Source organism: Mizuhopecten yessoensis, unplaced genomic scaffold, assembly GCF_002113885.1.
Source record: "Mizuhopecten yessoensis strain PY_sf001 unplaced genomic scaffold, ASM211388v2 scaffold2329, whole genome shotgun sequence".
NCBI classification, from domain to species: Eukaryota; Metazoa; Mollusca; class Bivalvia; order Pectinida; family Pectinidae; genus Mizuhopecten; species Mizuhopecten yessoensis.
The window spans coordinates 7,381,173-7,395,609 of record NW_018404492.1 but is presented as its reverse complement, the minus strand read 5'-3'; the positions used below and the strand labels follow the sequence as shown (position 1 = coordinate 7,395,609).

The following is a 14,437-nucleotide window of genomic DNA, read 5'->3' as shown; positions in this document are numbered from 1 at the left end:
GTATTCCAGGCTGTGATATTCGTGAATATTACAAGTTAATGCTTAATATAAGGAAACTTTTTCTTTCCTTTTTTTTCTATAATTTCCATCTCTTATGTCATTCGGTTGTTTTTTTTTTTTTTTTTTTTTTTTTTTACAATATATTACAAAGAAATACATTTCTATGGTTTCTATGTCTTATGTCATTCGATAATACATGTACACTTCCTAGTGTTACAGGCTGTGAAATTCGTGAAGTTTTAAGTTAATGCTTAATGTAAGATGCATTTTTTTTTATTTCTTTTTGTTTTTACAATATACGTTTAATGCAAAGGAGGAATATATACATGAAATTTGATTCAAAAAAAGAAAGTTTTGCTTTGTATAGTGCCTACTCAATTGGTATTTGCAAATTGATATAACATGTGTATTAAGACATTTAGTACGCAGAGCAAATAGTACAGGAGCTCAGCCCGATGTACATGTGCACCCGTGGCATTTACTTAATCGTTGTGTTCACGCTTTATAAGATTTATAATCAAGTTTCTTAAAAGCTTTAGGTACTTCCATGATATTATGCTGGTTACATTATGTAGACTTAAGGAATTTACACGAGCTGATTGTAAACGTCTCCCTCTGGAGTGACAGTTTAAATATAGGATTCGATTTATCTGTCAATGTGTTTACATAATAACCCCGTCCTTTGCTTTTATTCGTTGCCCAGCACACGACAACACATCATTCTGCCCAAGAGTTGGAGACTCCGGTGAGGTAAGTATTCTGTCTTACGTGAGATGTGGGGGGTAGCTGGGGCTTACACTACCCCATTCGTAGTTCTATATAGTTCCCCTATGTGTACAGTTCCTATACAAATACAAGGCGATAACTTGTTGAACATGTTAACGATACTATTGTCAGACCCTTTGTGATATCCTGATAATACATACTGTTTTGTGACACGGTGTAAAGATTATTGTGTAGATGGAATAGTTAAATTTAAAGGTGCTTGTGTAGCTCTGTCATTTGCTTGTACCTGGTGTGTGTGGCAGGGAAGTTCGGGAAGTCATCGTGCTAACTGGTAAGAGATGTTTCATACTAACTATATAGGATATGTACTATCATACTGACTTAACATAATGTCACATCATATTTACTATAGTGTCATTTCACAAGGGTACTGTATATGATGCTATAAATATACTAGTGAGGCAGTACTGCGGTGTATTTACATGATATAAAATGAAATGTGGTAGTTATATTGAGGTAGTACTATACATGACACGGTTTAAATAAAATATGGTCTAACTATGTTTTATTAACCGTTCGTGTTCAGGTATTTGTATATAGTAGTCATGTCAATGAGATGAATGTTATTGCCTTTTTGCATCTGTAACAATAGCCTATGTAAACCGTGTAGTGAGATTTGGTTGGTGTCAATGGTAACTGATCCTATCTCACTAATTGAGTCTCTAACCTAGTGTTTTCTGTAAACGATTATCCACGTGTACGGTTGCGTTGTCGTCAGCTTGAACAGTATTTAATGCGATATCAACAGCTAACAAGTGTATTTGCTAGCATATAACAGTGATATTTATGGCAGTGCAACAACAGGATGTAAGCTATGCTTACTGAGTGATCACCATGATTTATATCTTTTGTATAGTTCTTAACTACAAATATGTCGTATAAATCCATGGTATAAGGTAACTGATTACGCTAAGTTGATTGATCTAACCAGACGTTTATCATCAGGAGGATCTGTGCTCATGCACACAGTACTGGCTGATCGATAACGCCATTTAGATGTAGTATTGACTTTTACCATCGATCTTCACATTTCTTTCATTCCTTCATGTTATGACAACGTTAGATTATGACCTTCTGCGTTTTATACTATTTCGTGTTTTTGAAGTTGCGTAGTAACTTTATCACAGTGATACCATAGCTATGATAGTAACAAACCATCTTATAGACCGATAATTTGTTTCTACCGATCTTGTTTTGTTATACATTTTTGTCTATAAAACATTATCTCACCAAGAAAAAAACAGTGTTTATTCCGTCATATTCTGGTCACAGTCCTTTGTAAAAATTGACTATGTTTTAAATTACCACTAGATTTATTATGTCGATTTGTTTGCACCATGTAGGCATACGATGCATTCAATATACAATGTACATTGTACATGTACCTGGGTATAGAGATGTGAAGGCCATATTATAGCTATACAAATACACGATGTATTCGACAGAGGTCGAAATACCGAAGGTTCACTCTAAAACCTCTTTGAAGTACCTGTAGATAGAGTCTGGGATAGTTTTGAGTTATTGTTTTGATGTTTTGGCCGACAACATATTGGCAGTTTAGTGTCCCGACACTGATAGTGCCCAAGTGTCAAACACAGGTAGTAATCTCACGGAGATTTATCTATATAACACCACCCAATATAGCTTACACACACTCACCCTTTCTTATTCTAATTTGTTTGGTGATTGTATGGTGGACTGTTAAAGGCTAACAGAATGACAGGACATGTTTAAATCGTTTCAATAAATAAATATAGGCTATTCCGCTATGCTAGTTAAACTTAAAGTACACCAAGTGATCCGACCCAGAAACCTATAACTACTCGAGATAGAAGTAATGTTCACAGTCTTTGTGTAGACATTTCTATAATGGCAAAATATAAACTACTGGGTATCGAAATGTTGTTAAAACCGTAAGCGTCAACTTAAAGACGAAGCACATTTTATTTCGTGACTTCACATAAAGCGTTTGTAAAGGCAAGACTCTTAAAAAAGCCTTATATCAATCCTCACGTGCATGTACACAATATAGTAATTTAGAAAGGGTTTTGAATATACTTTAAGAAATATCAATTAAAATATTGATAAGTAATGTACCATTTTCGTCTTTCGCATATATATTAATACTGTATGACCTATGCATTAGAGTATACCTTGTTATCTAAGTCTGTGTAGTACATGTATGACCCACTACTGACCTAAACGGGAGAGGGGGCTAGATCTACACCCAACCACTAACGGTGATTAATATACACTCTCTATCGATAGGCGAAACGTTTTGTGTCGAGTGACACGTGAAATATGAAACTTACAATTTCATTACATCGTTGTATACTTAAACAATACAAACAGCTTAATAATAGGCCAGTCGGTCTTGAAACGTTGCGACACGTTTGATACGTACATTGTTTGTGTATCAAATAAAGCGTTGATATTACGTATGTCCAAACTGATGCATCTTATTGAAAATATATAAAAACACATCTTATAAAAACATTGTAAACCAATAAAACTGATAGCATATGGTTTTTATGGAGCAATAGTGCAGGGTTATACGGATATCATAGTTACCCAAAAATGGTATATTTTTTGAATATGTGTTGCTTCAGCTGATATACAAGTGACTTATTTTAATCTGGATATACACAGATATTTTGATTGATTACCAATAGTTCAAAGGGTGCTATATTTATCGTAGAGTTCACATTAACACACATGCATGCTCCTTTGACAGACGTACCGCCCAAGTCAAACATTTTCTCCTTAGTATTTCTATAGTTATATACATAGGCATGGATATCGATGTGCTTAGTTAGTTCAGCCACCAGAAAATAGGATAATCCTCCTTAGTTCATATTTATTACAATGTACCACTGCATATATAGGTTTTATGTGTACATGTTGCGCTTGGCGTTTCCCTGTTGGTCTGTTTGTTTTAGTTAAGACCTAATTTATTTTGTTCATTGTATAGAAATACAAACACTAAGTGTACACCGTACGTTTCGTATAATCCACCTTAACACTTTTGATCCTTATCGACCTACACCGCTCAGACTATTGCAAAGTATTTGTCAAATTGAGCCATGCTTTCTACAGTCGTTATCACATAGCATATGTGTTATTTGATACATGCTATACAATGCAACGTTAAACACATGCACGGAACTTAAAAACAAAAAGTGCTGGAGTATATATATATATATATATTTAATGGTATGTGGAAATAGTGAAATACAGTCTCGCGTTCCTCTAGAATATGGTTTGATTTTGAAGTAGTATGCATTACATATCGAAGAGCGTATACCGTTAACGTTGATCGATCTATCGATGTTGTACGTCAGACTGATCCGACTTTGTCGCTAATCAAAACAAAACACGAAAATCGCATTACAGGTATTGGACTTATCCGGGGAACGGGATATAGGTGTTTAGTCGTGAACATCGCCAGCATAGTGATTAGTATGTAATGATGTAGACAGGGAAACAGGTGTTAATTACAGCATCAGAATTCTCCAGGAGGACCTATATATACGACATTTAGAACACGTGCTGTACAGGTAAGTCACGTTCACGACTCGGGTTGTGTAATATCAATTTTACTCGTGTAATATATATAATGTATATAGCAATAGGCTTATTTCAATTTATTTTAATAGTGCATGTCATATAAACTTCATATAAAATTCGTAGTACGAGGCATTGAATCGAATTGTCATATCCTGTAGACTTATAAACGTATTAGCATTGCCGTTAAAAAGATATAGTATTTGTCCATTTACATACCCACGTTGTTAAAATATCTAGAATTTATTGAAATGTGTACATGTATCTTCAGTCAAGTACAGAGTGTAAGCATTCAACCATGATTCCTTTATAGGAAATATTAAAAGATCCTCATACACACTAGCCGATATTCAATAAATTAACAACGCGTTCATGTATGTACGACATTTAAACAGACCAATTGGCTAGCTCATTAAACATTGTTGATCTAACACATTCTTCTACACCTACCATACGTTTGCTTCCTTAATGTTTGTTTTTTCAATTGTCATGATTTTCAATTACGTGCCTCCTTTTGTTGCTTTTCTAGTGCTTATTTGTTAATGGCAACGATCTGACAATCAGATTCGTATGTGAATATACATGTTTATGAAAAATAGAAGATTATGATGTCGTTGTAATCAAATAATTTATTTATTTTATTTACGCTGACATGTGACTTAACGTATAACTGAATGCATGGATTTGAGATATGATGTTCACTGTTAAGTTTATTTCTTGATAATTGAATTCACACTCTAACACTTTGTAAACTTATTACTAGGTCGCGTAATGTACAATTCATAGATAACGCCCGCTTTGTGTGAACATACTCTCTTCATTGTACAAGAAAGAGTCACATCAAACACTGGTATGCTGAAGTTGGAGTAGGTGGCAAGTTGATACTGATTGGGCTTGAAAACCTGCTTAACTATTTAGTCACCATCCAAATTATTCATCATGCTTTTTTATCGTTTTGAATGCACAATATGTTTAGCTTTAAATAAAATGTATTCAGAAAATAAAACCTTCCGATTGCATTATAAAGAAAGCGCGTTTATTTTAGGTTTGATATTAATTTAAATGTGAGATATACTTTTTAAATATCCACACCGTATTTTGCTACGACTGGCGGCACGTGCCTTGTTACTCGATATACGTATAACATATACGGATCATTGATGAATTAACAGGCATTTGGAAACATGCCGATCGTCAGATTGCTTTTAATCAGGAATTGCAGACTATTAATTACAAGAGGATTAGTTCTAATCTACGTTATCGTTCCTTGTGTAATACACATAATACCCCACGGTCAGCTCGAGTGTAGTCGAGTCTTTGGGAATTACAATACACCTCAAGCTACATTGTGTTTCGAAAAAGATCGGGCCAAAACAAACCCAATGCACCACTGAACGAATTCGGAACGTTGTAATCCTTTTAAGACACAAAGGAACTTCTCAGAAAACATTTCTTTTGGGTTTTATAATTACTAATATGCCTTATCTTTATATCTTATATTTTCTGGCGATGACCGATTTAAGTTGTGCTACTTTCAGATAAGTGGGAAGACATGTCAGTTATACGTTCCTCAGTGAGGACTCCTCACCCGAAGATGCCCTGGGGTACGATCATAAAGCCAGAGTTTGAGATGGGGCACCAAAAGATGACGGGTTACGAGATAGACCAGACGGTAGAGCGGTTATACAAAGTACAGCCAATGAAGGAGAGGGTCTACGAAAGGCCAGGACCCAAACTGCCTTCTGAGGAGGCAGACCAAATTGTAAGTATATGCCCAAGTCGTTTTGAAACTTTTTATAATTATTAATTTCAATATTCATTTGTTAAAAGTTTTTTAAATTATGTTATGTATTTGAAATTTTAGGCTCACGAATGCATGTGTTTATAAGATTGTTAGCTTTACACTAATATTTCGAATAATTACATTATGAAGTCGGTCTTCTTTTGCACCCCTTCAAATGATGTTAGAAGTTGGATACGTAAATATGTTATTCCTTTTCTTGTAATGGTACTGCTATAGTGTGTGCTGTTCATGTTTCTTTTTTATTTGTATACAAAATTTTTGCCTTTTCATTTTATATTAAAATGTTTCCAGTAAGTTGATATCAAACTAGATTATGATATCCAGTTTCCCTTTTCGCAGTTTACAAGGCTAAGCACGCTAACAGAACGGACCCACGTCCCGGATAGTGATCGCAGGGTGGTGAAATCAATGAACTCTTCTATGGGTGTTGTCAGTTCGTACGCATGGAAGGGCTTCAACTGACCGACATACCCAAACCAAACTGATCATCTGCCACGAACATAAAAATCATCTGGAGAGTGCCATGTCATCACATTGACAGCGACGTTATTCTGGTTTTGCTATTCAAAACAGTGTGTTCAAGCTGATTAGCGTTTACTCGTCGTCAATAGGCAATAGGCTGCCAGAGAGTGTCTACGTTTAATTATTAAGATTTTGTGCTAAGCTTTTAATTACTTAATACGAATGAAATTTGTTTACTAAGTGTATGTACGATTGCAATGTCTGCCGACATATGAACATGCATACTAATTTACTGCCAAAAATATATGATTTTCGTACATAAACAACAGTAAGATAAGTCCATTACAGTGGAATTTGTGGAATCGGAAATTTCATAAAATCTATTGTTTGTTGGATGCATGTACAACTTGACCGTAAGTTAGGCTGAAGTCAGTTACAGTTGTGTTTCATTAAGCTGGGACAGATAATAATCCGGAGAAAATGTTTATATAATTGTGATCCAAGTATTAGGACTAAAATACATATTGCGTACATTTAAATTTGTGTGCATTTCTAATCAAGGTTCACTTGTGCTCAATGCTTCCATTGCAATATGTAATTTGTGTGAACCAAATTGTCTTGGTTCTATATGAACTTGAATGTTAAATGAATGTGTTGAAAAATAAACAGTAGTTGAATTACCATGCCAAATACTGAATGAATGATGAACATAACAGCAATGAAATGAATATTTGTATTTTACGTTTTACAATGCCTTTGTTGTTATTATGAAATCTGTTAGTGAAAACACTAACAAAATAAATTACGTGTATAATTCAGTTTTCAAAATCATCAACCGAGATTATGCTTTGATCGATAAGGTACATGTATGCGGACGGAACTAAAGGTCTCTTTACTGTATTTTGACGATAAGACGATATAGGAACGGCTACAAAATTCGCGATAAGATGTGCTAGCATTTACGATTTTTGAGATGGTGCTTTTATCTACCTAAAATGAAGGTAAATAGCTTTTTATATAATGTTTTCAAATAAAACATTCGTATAGTTTCATATTTCTTAAAAAAATCAAATCTTTAAGTAATTTGCATGTTATCAAGTCTAGTCATTGACTTAAAACGTAGGACGTTTATAGTTATACATGCGATAGAAATAACGCGAATTGTATATGGATCAGTGGGAAGATGAAATGTCCTCTCAAAATTTGCTAGACAGTAAACTTATTATTTTTATTGGTATTGACTACGGATATGCCAAATATTTTTACTTTATAGAAGTCATCTTACGTTGTTAGGATTGTATACTTCAGAAAATAGAAACATGCATATTATTATTGCCAAAACAAAACATTTTACGGTACTCTGTCAGACTCGCAATAGACTGAACAAATAACTAAGAAAATAGAATACCATGAAAAAACTAACAAACTGAATTCAATGAATAAATCTAAACGCTGAGCGCACAACGACACACATCAACCAGGTATTGTTCTTATCATCTAACACCATGATAATGAATAATGTGACTGAAAAACTGAAGACTTTCAAGATTTCACAACAAGTAAAACCAACATGATATCATGCCATACATGTACTTAGAAAAACAAAAACCTTTATATTTTCTTCTTATTTTTACGTATCGAAATTCTATAATTACACATGATATCATCTGTTCTATATGGATTTCAAAAAGTCGAAGTAGTTGAAACCAAAAGAACTCAATAACTATTTATTAGTGAAAAATAAGCTTTTTATCAAAGAACACTTTACATAATAATATGCCACTACAGAGTATTGATCAGGACGAGAGAAAGAAGAATAGGTTAAGTCATCTTAACAAATCTAGTACAATTAATCAGCACAAGAGAAGAAGAAAAGGTTTAGTCATTTTATCAAGTCTCGTACAATTGATCAGCACAAGAGAAAGAAGAATAGGTTTAGTCATTTTAGTAAATCTAGTACTTACAACAAATCCTACAATGGTGTGCCCAAAACAACAAAACACAATGTTCTTTAAACCAACTTTCACATTATTTCGTTCTTATAGGAAAACAATCTTACAACATCAACTTTTCTGAGGATATCGACGTTTACACGATCCACGACCCTTTGGAACACTGACAGAAGCGGGATATTCGCAGGGGAAGGAAGTGGGTGGCGGGGCGAGAATCGTTCTTTGGACGTTCGCTGTCTTCCACCAAGATCGGCGTGAAGAACAAATCCTCTTCACCACACGTTATCACAGGCCCACAATTGCTGCAGCTGTGCAAGAGAGAAAAGAATGTTTATGGGTGTACTATAATAGTTTCATAAAAGACTGTAGCTGCCATTTACCATCCATCATAAACCGATATGCCTGAAACAAAACTATCCCACTTAGTAATATTTAAAGTTATTACTTTCTGCCAAAGTAATTTTTTCGCATGTTTTGTTATTTTCCAGGTACTACTGCAAAAGTATTGTTGTCTATATTCATGTAGGACAACAGTTACATAGATATGAAAAGAAATGAACCGGTCTCCGATAATTATTGCTGGCAAATAACCTACACCGTAAACGTATTTATCCCTGAGAGACCATACCCTTTCAATGAGGTTCATTTGATAAATGTTTATATAAAACTTATTCAATAATGTACCGTTTTTGCCGATGCCACTGAAAGGGCATTTCACTAGTATATATATATACAAAATATGCTAAACACGTTACATATTGCAGTTCGTCTCTGGCAAAACATAACACCAGAATAAACGGCAATAAATAGTACTCCGATGGATAAGCAGTTAAAAAAATAATGCAGTAACATTCCAAAAAGTGATGTTTATAATACATTCTGGCACTCCCGGTATGTATAGCTAGTTAAATATGAAATGATTTCCAAGAGATTGACACTTCAAATTATGAAAACAGCTATTTTTTCCAAACTGATTGCAACAAAATACATTTTTATTGCTTCACAAACGGAGATTTTATATAGGTTGCCGTCTAAACTTCTTCTGTAAATACACATATACCAGTTCATTTGTAACCGTCTTTTGTTATTTGTCATCAATATACGTACATGTGCGTATTCATCAGATGGTGATAACGATATTTTTACAAATCCAAATCCAATGAATCCTCTGAATTTATATCGGTTATGGACAAAAGTGTGTTCTTTTATTGTACTTTTATATCTTGGACACAGCGATAATGTACAACATACAATAAAGATGGATTTTGGCCGAATTTTACACGTTATATTACACGTTCATTGTCTATAATGAATAGCAATCTGTCGCCATAAGTCAGAGGTTAAACCACAAATAGGCCGAACTAATAGGTTTTAGTCAAAATGGCACACTTAAACGTCAGTTTTCTGTATACTTACGAACAGACGCCTTGGAAGATGACCTGGTACTTGTTATGTTTTTGCACAACGTTGTATTCAGTGTTGTTGTACATCACTTTCCATACGCGGTCTGCCACCCATTGTCTGTGAAATACAGAAATGTTTTGAAATATTCCCCTGCACAAGAGAAAATAACAAAAAATACTAGAAATAGGAGGACATGCAAGACCTATTGGAAAAGTCTGTTTGTAGATGCAGAAAGACAAACGAAGAACACATGAGGCCATTTCGTCAATTAAAGAATATCTCTGGTACTGAAGGTCAAAGAATGACAAAACCCCGCAACTAATAAATTCTGAAACATGTAAAATACAGTGATAAATAAAATGTGCCTATAAACTCTTTATAACGTTACATGTACTATATTTTTACTTTAACTAGTATATCGTGTAAACCCAGACAGAATACATTTCAGCAAAGGCACGGACAACCTCGGGAACTGATAGTCAACCACCTTGCTACGTAAAATAATCACTAGAAATACAAAGGGAAAAGAAAAAAACCCATTGAACTGAAATATTTCTACTTTGGATAAGATCTGTACGAGTTCATGTAAAACATTTATCTAATGAACGAACATTTTTTAAGACGTGATTTCATTGCGTCGGTAAAGGTGATTTTGGTATGTTATAGTGGAGTAAACAACGATACCAGTAAGCGTTTTGCTAATTAGGTCAGGCTACAAAGCATCCTGGTTATTTTCATATCACGTTTCCAAATGGCTGAACTTTGTCTTTTTACTGCTATCTATAACAACATTTTAAAGGAGCAATCACCTCTGTATGTATGTTACGTTCATCATTAATTAATTTGTTTCGTTTCAGTTTTACTGGTACAAAAGATTATCACATGCATTTAGCAGCCTTAAAATCCGTCCATATCAATTTATGGTGCTATGAACTGTACTTACGTTTGACAACAAGACGGACACGTACGCCTTTTTGATCGTTCGGGACATTCCTCTTCCACCTTCTCCTTTCTGCTCTTGGGTAGCCTTCTCTTCCATTTTCCAGGAGTGAAGCGGAAGGAACGGTCTTTATCCTTGATGGTTGCTAACAACAGGGACCCCATGTCCTCCTTCAGCCCTTTTATTTCATCGTTGGAAAAGAAGAGGCCATTGTAATCAGTCAGGTCATATTTGTCACCACTGTAATGACCTTCGTTGTCAGGAAAAATGGCAAAACAAACGGCAAGTGCAAAACACCCACCTTGCATTTCGGCTTCCTTAAAAAGAGTATTAGTGTTAAACGACGAAAATAAGTAATCTCTTGCCGTTAGAAGCGAATTGCATATGTTGGTGATGGAGAGAAAGTTCTTATTTTATACTATTTAAGATTTAAGATGTTTTGTCGCTCAAACCATTATCTGCTTGTGCAGAGGTCAAGTGTGTCTTATATCCACCGTTGTAATGTGTGTTTGGCTCAAGGGCCATCATCGTTTTGTTATACCTGAATCGATTTCGTAGTTCTTTAAAATCACCTGTATACTGTAGAACTAAGGCAGACAAGGGAAACCATCAACGACAGGTGGTCCGTATACGTCATGATCGTAATCTCCTTTGTCAATCTGCATCTCTGAGAAAGACAATACTAGCCAGACAAAGACGCTTGATGCAGGGGAGCAAAGCTGTCATCATAACAACAATAAATTCGTAAACTCGTCTTTTATCGATTTGATACAAAACAAACAGCAAAACGTTCAACACCAAATAAACCGTGTGACCTCTGCATTCCTTGTTAACATATTGTTCATGTGTCTTTTACAAAGCACGAGGGCAAAATTGAGACAAATTCGACACTCAAACATTTATTGATTCACAAAATCATTCGAGTACTTTATGCTATTATATATTTTGTTTCGAACATATTAAGCAAACCGTTTCGACTAAATAACGTGAAACATAAGATATAATTTCCTTATGGAAAACAAGTTTAATGAAGTAGTTTTTATACGGATAAATGCTCGAAAGCTCCGATACTAGACCTCATCTATCGCAATTGGTAGGTACTCACATACAATACAGGAGCTACGGAATAACCAGAACTTCTGTACATCTTTTTAACAAGCTTGTTACCTTTCATGAAATTTAATTATTAGCAGATCAAAAAGTAGTGCAAATTTGGTTATTGGTACAATGTATGAATATTGTTTTCGATGTTTCTTTGCAAGTCTTTCTTTGGTTCATAGTCAAAATTCCATCGATTATGAGTTAGAGTTACTGATTTTGTGAAAGCTGTATTGTCTCGTGTGATTTATACTTCTCCCATGTACAATTAGAGTTAAAATACTTATTTTTGCTATGATGTATTCATGTTTGGGAGACCCCTAGTATCTCTCTTTATGAATCGTAAGTCAAATTCAACTTGAGTGCGCAACGAAGGCCCTTAAATGTGGATACTACTTAAGTTGTATGCAAGTTCACATTATCAAAATTAGCCATTATATTTTGAACTTTTAAAAATGACAATAATTTCATAACAAGAGATCGCAGAGTGATCTTTGCGCCCACCATTGTAACATCTTCATAAGTTCTCCTTTTTCTCTCTTATTATCTTGTTTGATCGAGGCATGGAAACAGTAAATGCATATTGAGGTAAATCATACTGCTGTGTATAAAATACAACCTTCAAAGTGAGTTTGTCTTTTCACATATTTATTAGTACAGTACTTAATGTTTAAGTCATAGCACCAATCATTGCAATATGAGAAAGTTCTTCCTGCGGCCATCTTGTTTTATGTAAACTCTCAAAATAAAACATGCCAAATTAAGGACCAAGTAGAACCTACATAGCAAATTTGAGAAAGATCCCTCAGGTCGTTTCTGAGAATTAACAACTTTTTCTTTCAAAATCCTAGATGGACGCCTGTCGGCCATTTTGTTTATCCAATCAAGCTCAAAGGTAAACATGCACAACTACTGACCAAGGAGAACCTAAATATCAAATTTGAGAAAGATTCTTTCTGTAATTTCTGAGTTATAGCGCTATCAAACTTTAACTCTTAACATTCAAGATTGCGCCTATCGGCCATTTTGATTTTTCGATCCGTCCCAAAATTAGTTATGCATAAATAAGGACCATGGGGAACCTTCATGTTAAATATGAGAAAGATCCCTTAAGTCCTTTCTGTGAAATAGCACTAACAAACTTTAACCCTTAAAACTCAAAAAAGTGCCTGTCATCCATTTTGGTTTTCTGATCAGTCCCAAAATCCGATATGCATAATTAAGGACCATGGGGAACCTAAATATGAAATTTGAGAAAGATCTCTCTAGCATTTTCTGATATATAGCGCTAACAAACTTTAACTCCCAAATTAAAAATGGCTGGCTTTCGGCCATCTCGGTTTTTTTTATCATCCCCAAAAAATGATATGCAGAACTATAAGGACCATGGGGAACCTTCACGTGAAATTTGTTAAAGATCCCTCCGGTACTTTCTGATAAATAGCTCTAACGAACTTTAACCCTTAAAACTCAAAATAGTGCCTGTCATCCATCTTGGTTTTCTGATCAGTCCCAAAATCCGATATGCATAATTAAGGACCATGGGGAACCTAAATATGAAATTTGAGAAAGATCCCTCCAGTACTTTCTGATAAATAGCTCTAACGAACTTTAACTCTAAAATTAAATATGGCTTTCTGTCGGCCATCTTGGGTTTTTATCAGTCCAAAAAACGATATGCATAACTAGGGACCATGGGGAACTTAATGTAAAATTCGAAGAAAGATCCTTCCAGCACTTTCTGATAAATAACGCTAACAAGAATTGTTTCAGGACGGACGGAATGACGGTAAGACGGACGGACCACGGACCACGGACGAAGGGCGATTTGATGATAGTGGGCTAATAAAACACCAGGTAAATGTGTATATCATTCATTTTACCAAGTAGATAAAAAAGGTATATCTACCTGTCTCTAACCTCAAACTGTACATTAGATGGGGGCGTTTCACCTGATAGGTCGAGAGAAGAACTGCTCAGAGATTGACTACAAAATAAACCTACAGATCAAATGATACATTTTAGTAATTATTTTCTAACATTCAAGATAAACATCCTACGAAACAGGCAAGTATACAATTTTACTCTTTAACGAATTGCTTCAATATGATTTGTAGATATAATCTAAGTAAAGATAATGGAGTTTTAAGGATACAGAAAAAGGTACTGTTATCATATTGGAGGAGTAAGTACTGGTATTGCGATACATTGGAGGAGGGTACATGTATTGTAAGTACTGGTATTGTGATACTTTGGAGGAGGATACATGTATTGAAAGTACTGGTATTGTAATACTTTGGAGGAGGATACATGTATTGTAAGTACTGGTATTGTAATACTTTGGAGGAGGATACATGTATTGTAAGTACTGGTATTGTGATACTTTGGAGGAGGGTACATGTATTGTAAGTACTGGTATTGTGATAC

At 34.7% G+C, this 14,437-nt stretch overlaps 2 protein-coding genes across 5 annotated transcripts; one reads left to right on the top strand and one right to left on the bottom strand.

Annotated features, from left to right (window-relative positions):
* The first annotated feature begins 618 nt into the window (after nucleotides 1–618).
* Nucleotides 619–7,359, top strand: LOC110445707. 3 transcript variants are annotated; one of them, XM_021490484.1, is made up of 3 exons: nucleotides 619–750; nucleotides 5,889–6,112; nucleotides 6,494–7,359. In XM_021490484.1, exons 2-3 carry the CDS (start codon nucleotides 5,903–5,905, stop codon nucleotides 6,614–6,616), a joined length of 333 nt encoding a protein of 110 aa, XP_021346159.1. In that variant the 5' UTR covers nucleotides 619–750; nucleotides 5,889–5,902; the 3' UTR covers nucleotides 6,617–7,359. The 3 variants fall into 3 exon arrangements, with proteins under 3 accessions (XP_021346159.1, XP_021346158.1, XP_021346157.1); XM_021490483.1 differs by lacking the exon at nucleotides 619–750 and adding an exon at nucleotides 823–1,057; XM_021490482.1 differs by lacking the exon at nucleotides 619–750 and adding an exon at nucleotides 4,086–4,343.
* A 996-nt stretch (nucleotides 7,360–8,355) lies between these two features.
* On the bottom strand, nucleotides 8,356–14,071 carry LOC110445556. Of its 2 annotated transcripts, XM_021490221.1 has the most exons (5): nucleotides 13,920–14,071; nucleotides 11,485–11,579; nucleotides 10,916–11,229; nucleotides 9,985–10,089; nucleotides 8,356–8,876 (listed from the first exon to the last, which is right to left on the bottom strand). In XM_021490221.1, exons 3-5 carry the CDS (start codon nucleotides 11,218–11,220, stop codon nucleotides 8,705–8,707), a joined length of 582 nt encoding a protein of 193 aa, XP_021345896.1. In that variant the 5' UTR covers nucleotides 11,221–11,229; nucleotides 11,485–11,579; nucleotides 13,920–14,071; the 3' UTR covers nucleotides 8,356–8,704. The 2 variants fall into 2 exon arrangements, with proteins under 2 accessions (XP_021345896.1, XP_021345897.1); XM_021490222.1 differs by lacking the exon at nucleotides 11,485–11,579.
* Between the last annotated feature and the right edge of the window lie 366 nt (nucleotides 14,072–14,437).

Coding starts and splice junctions, on each gene's coding strand:
- LOC110445707 (XM_021490484.1), top strand. CDS start 5,903: ATGTCAGTTATACGTTCCTCAGTGAGGACTCCTCACCCGAAGATGCCC. Junction 6,113..6,493: donor CTGAGGAGGCAGACCAAATT/GTAAGTATATGC, acceptor CCCTTTTCGCAG/TTTACAAGGCTAAGCACGCT.
- LOC110445556 (XM_021490221.1), bottom strand. CDS start 11,220: ATGCAAGGTGGGTGTTTTGCACTTGCCGTTTGTTTTGCCATTTTTCCT. Junction 10,090..10,915: donor TGTCCGTCTTGTTGTCAAAC/GTAAGTACAGTT, acceptor TGTATTTCACAG/ACAATGGGTGGCAGACCGCG. Junction 8,877..9,984: donor ATCTTCCAAGGCGTCTGTTC/GTAAGTATACAG, acceptor TCTCTTGCACAG/CTGCAGCAATTGTGGGCCTG.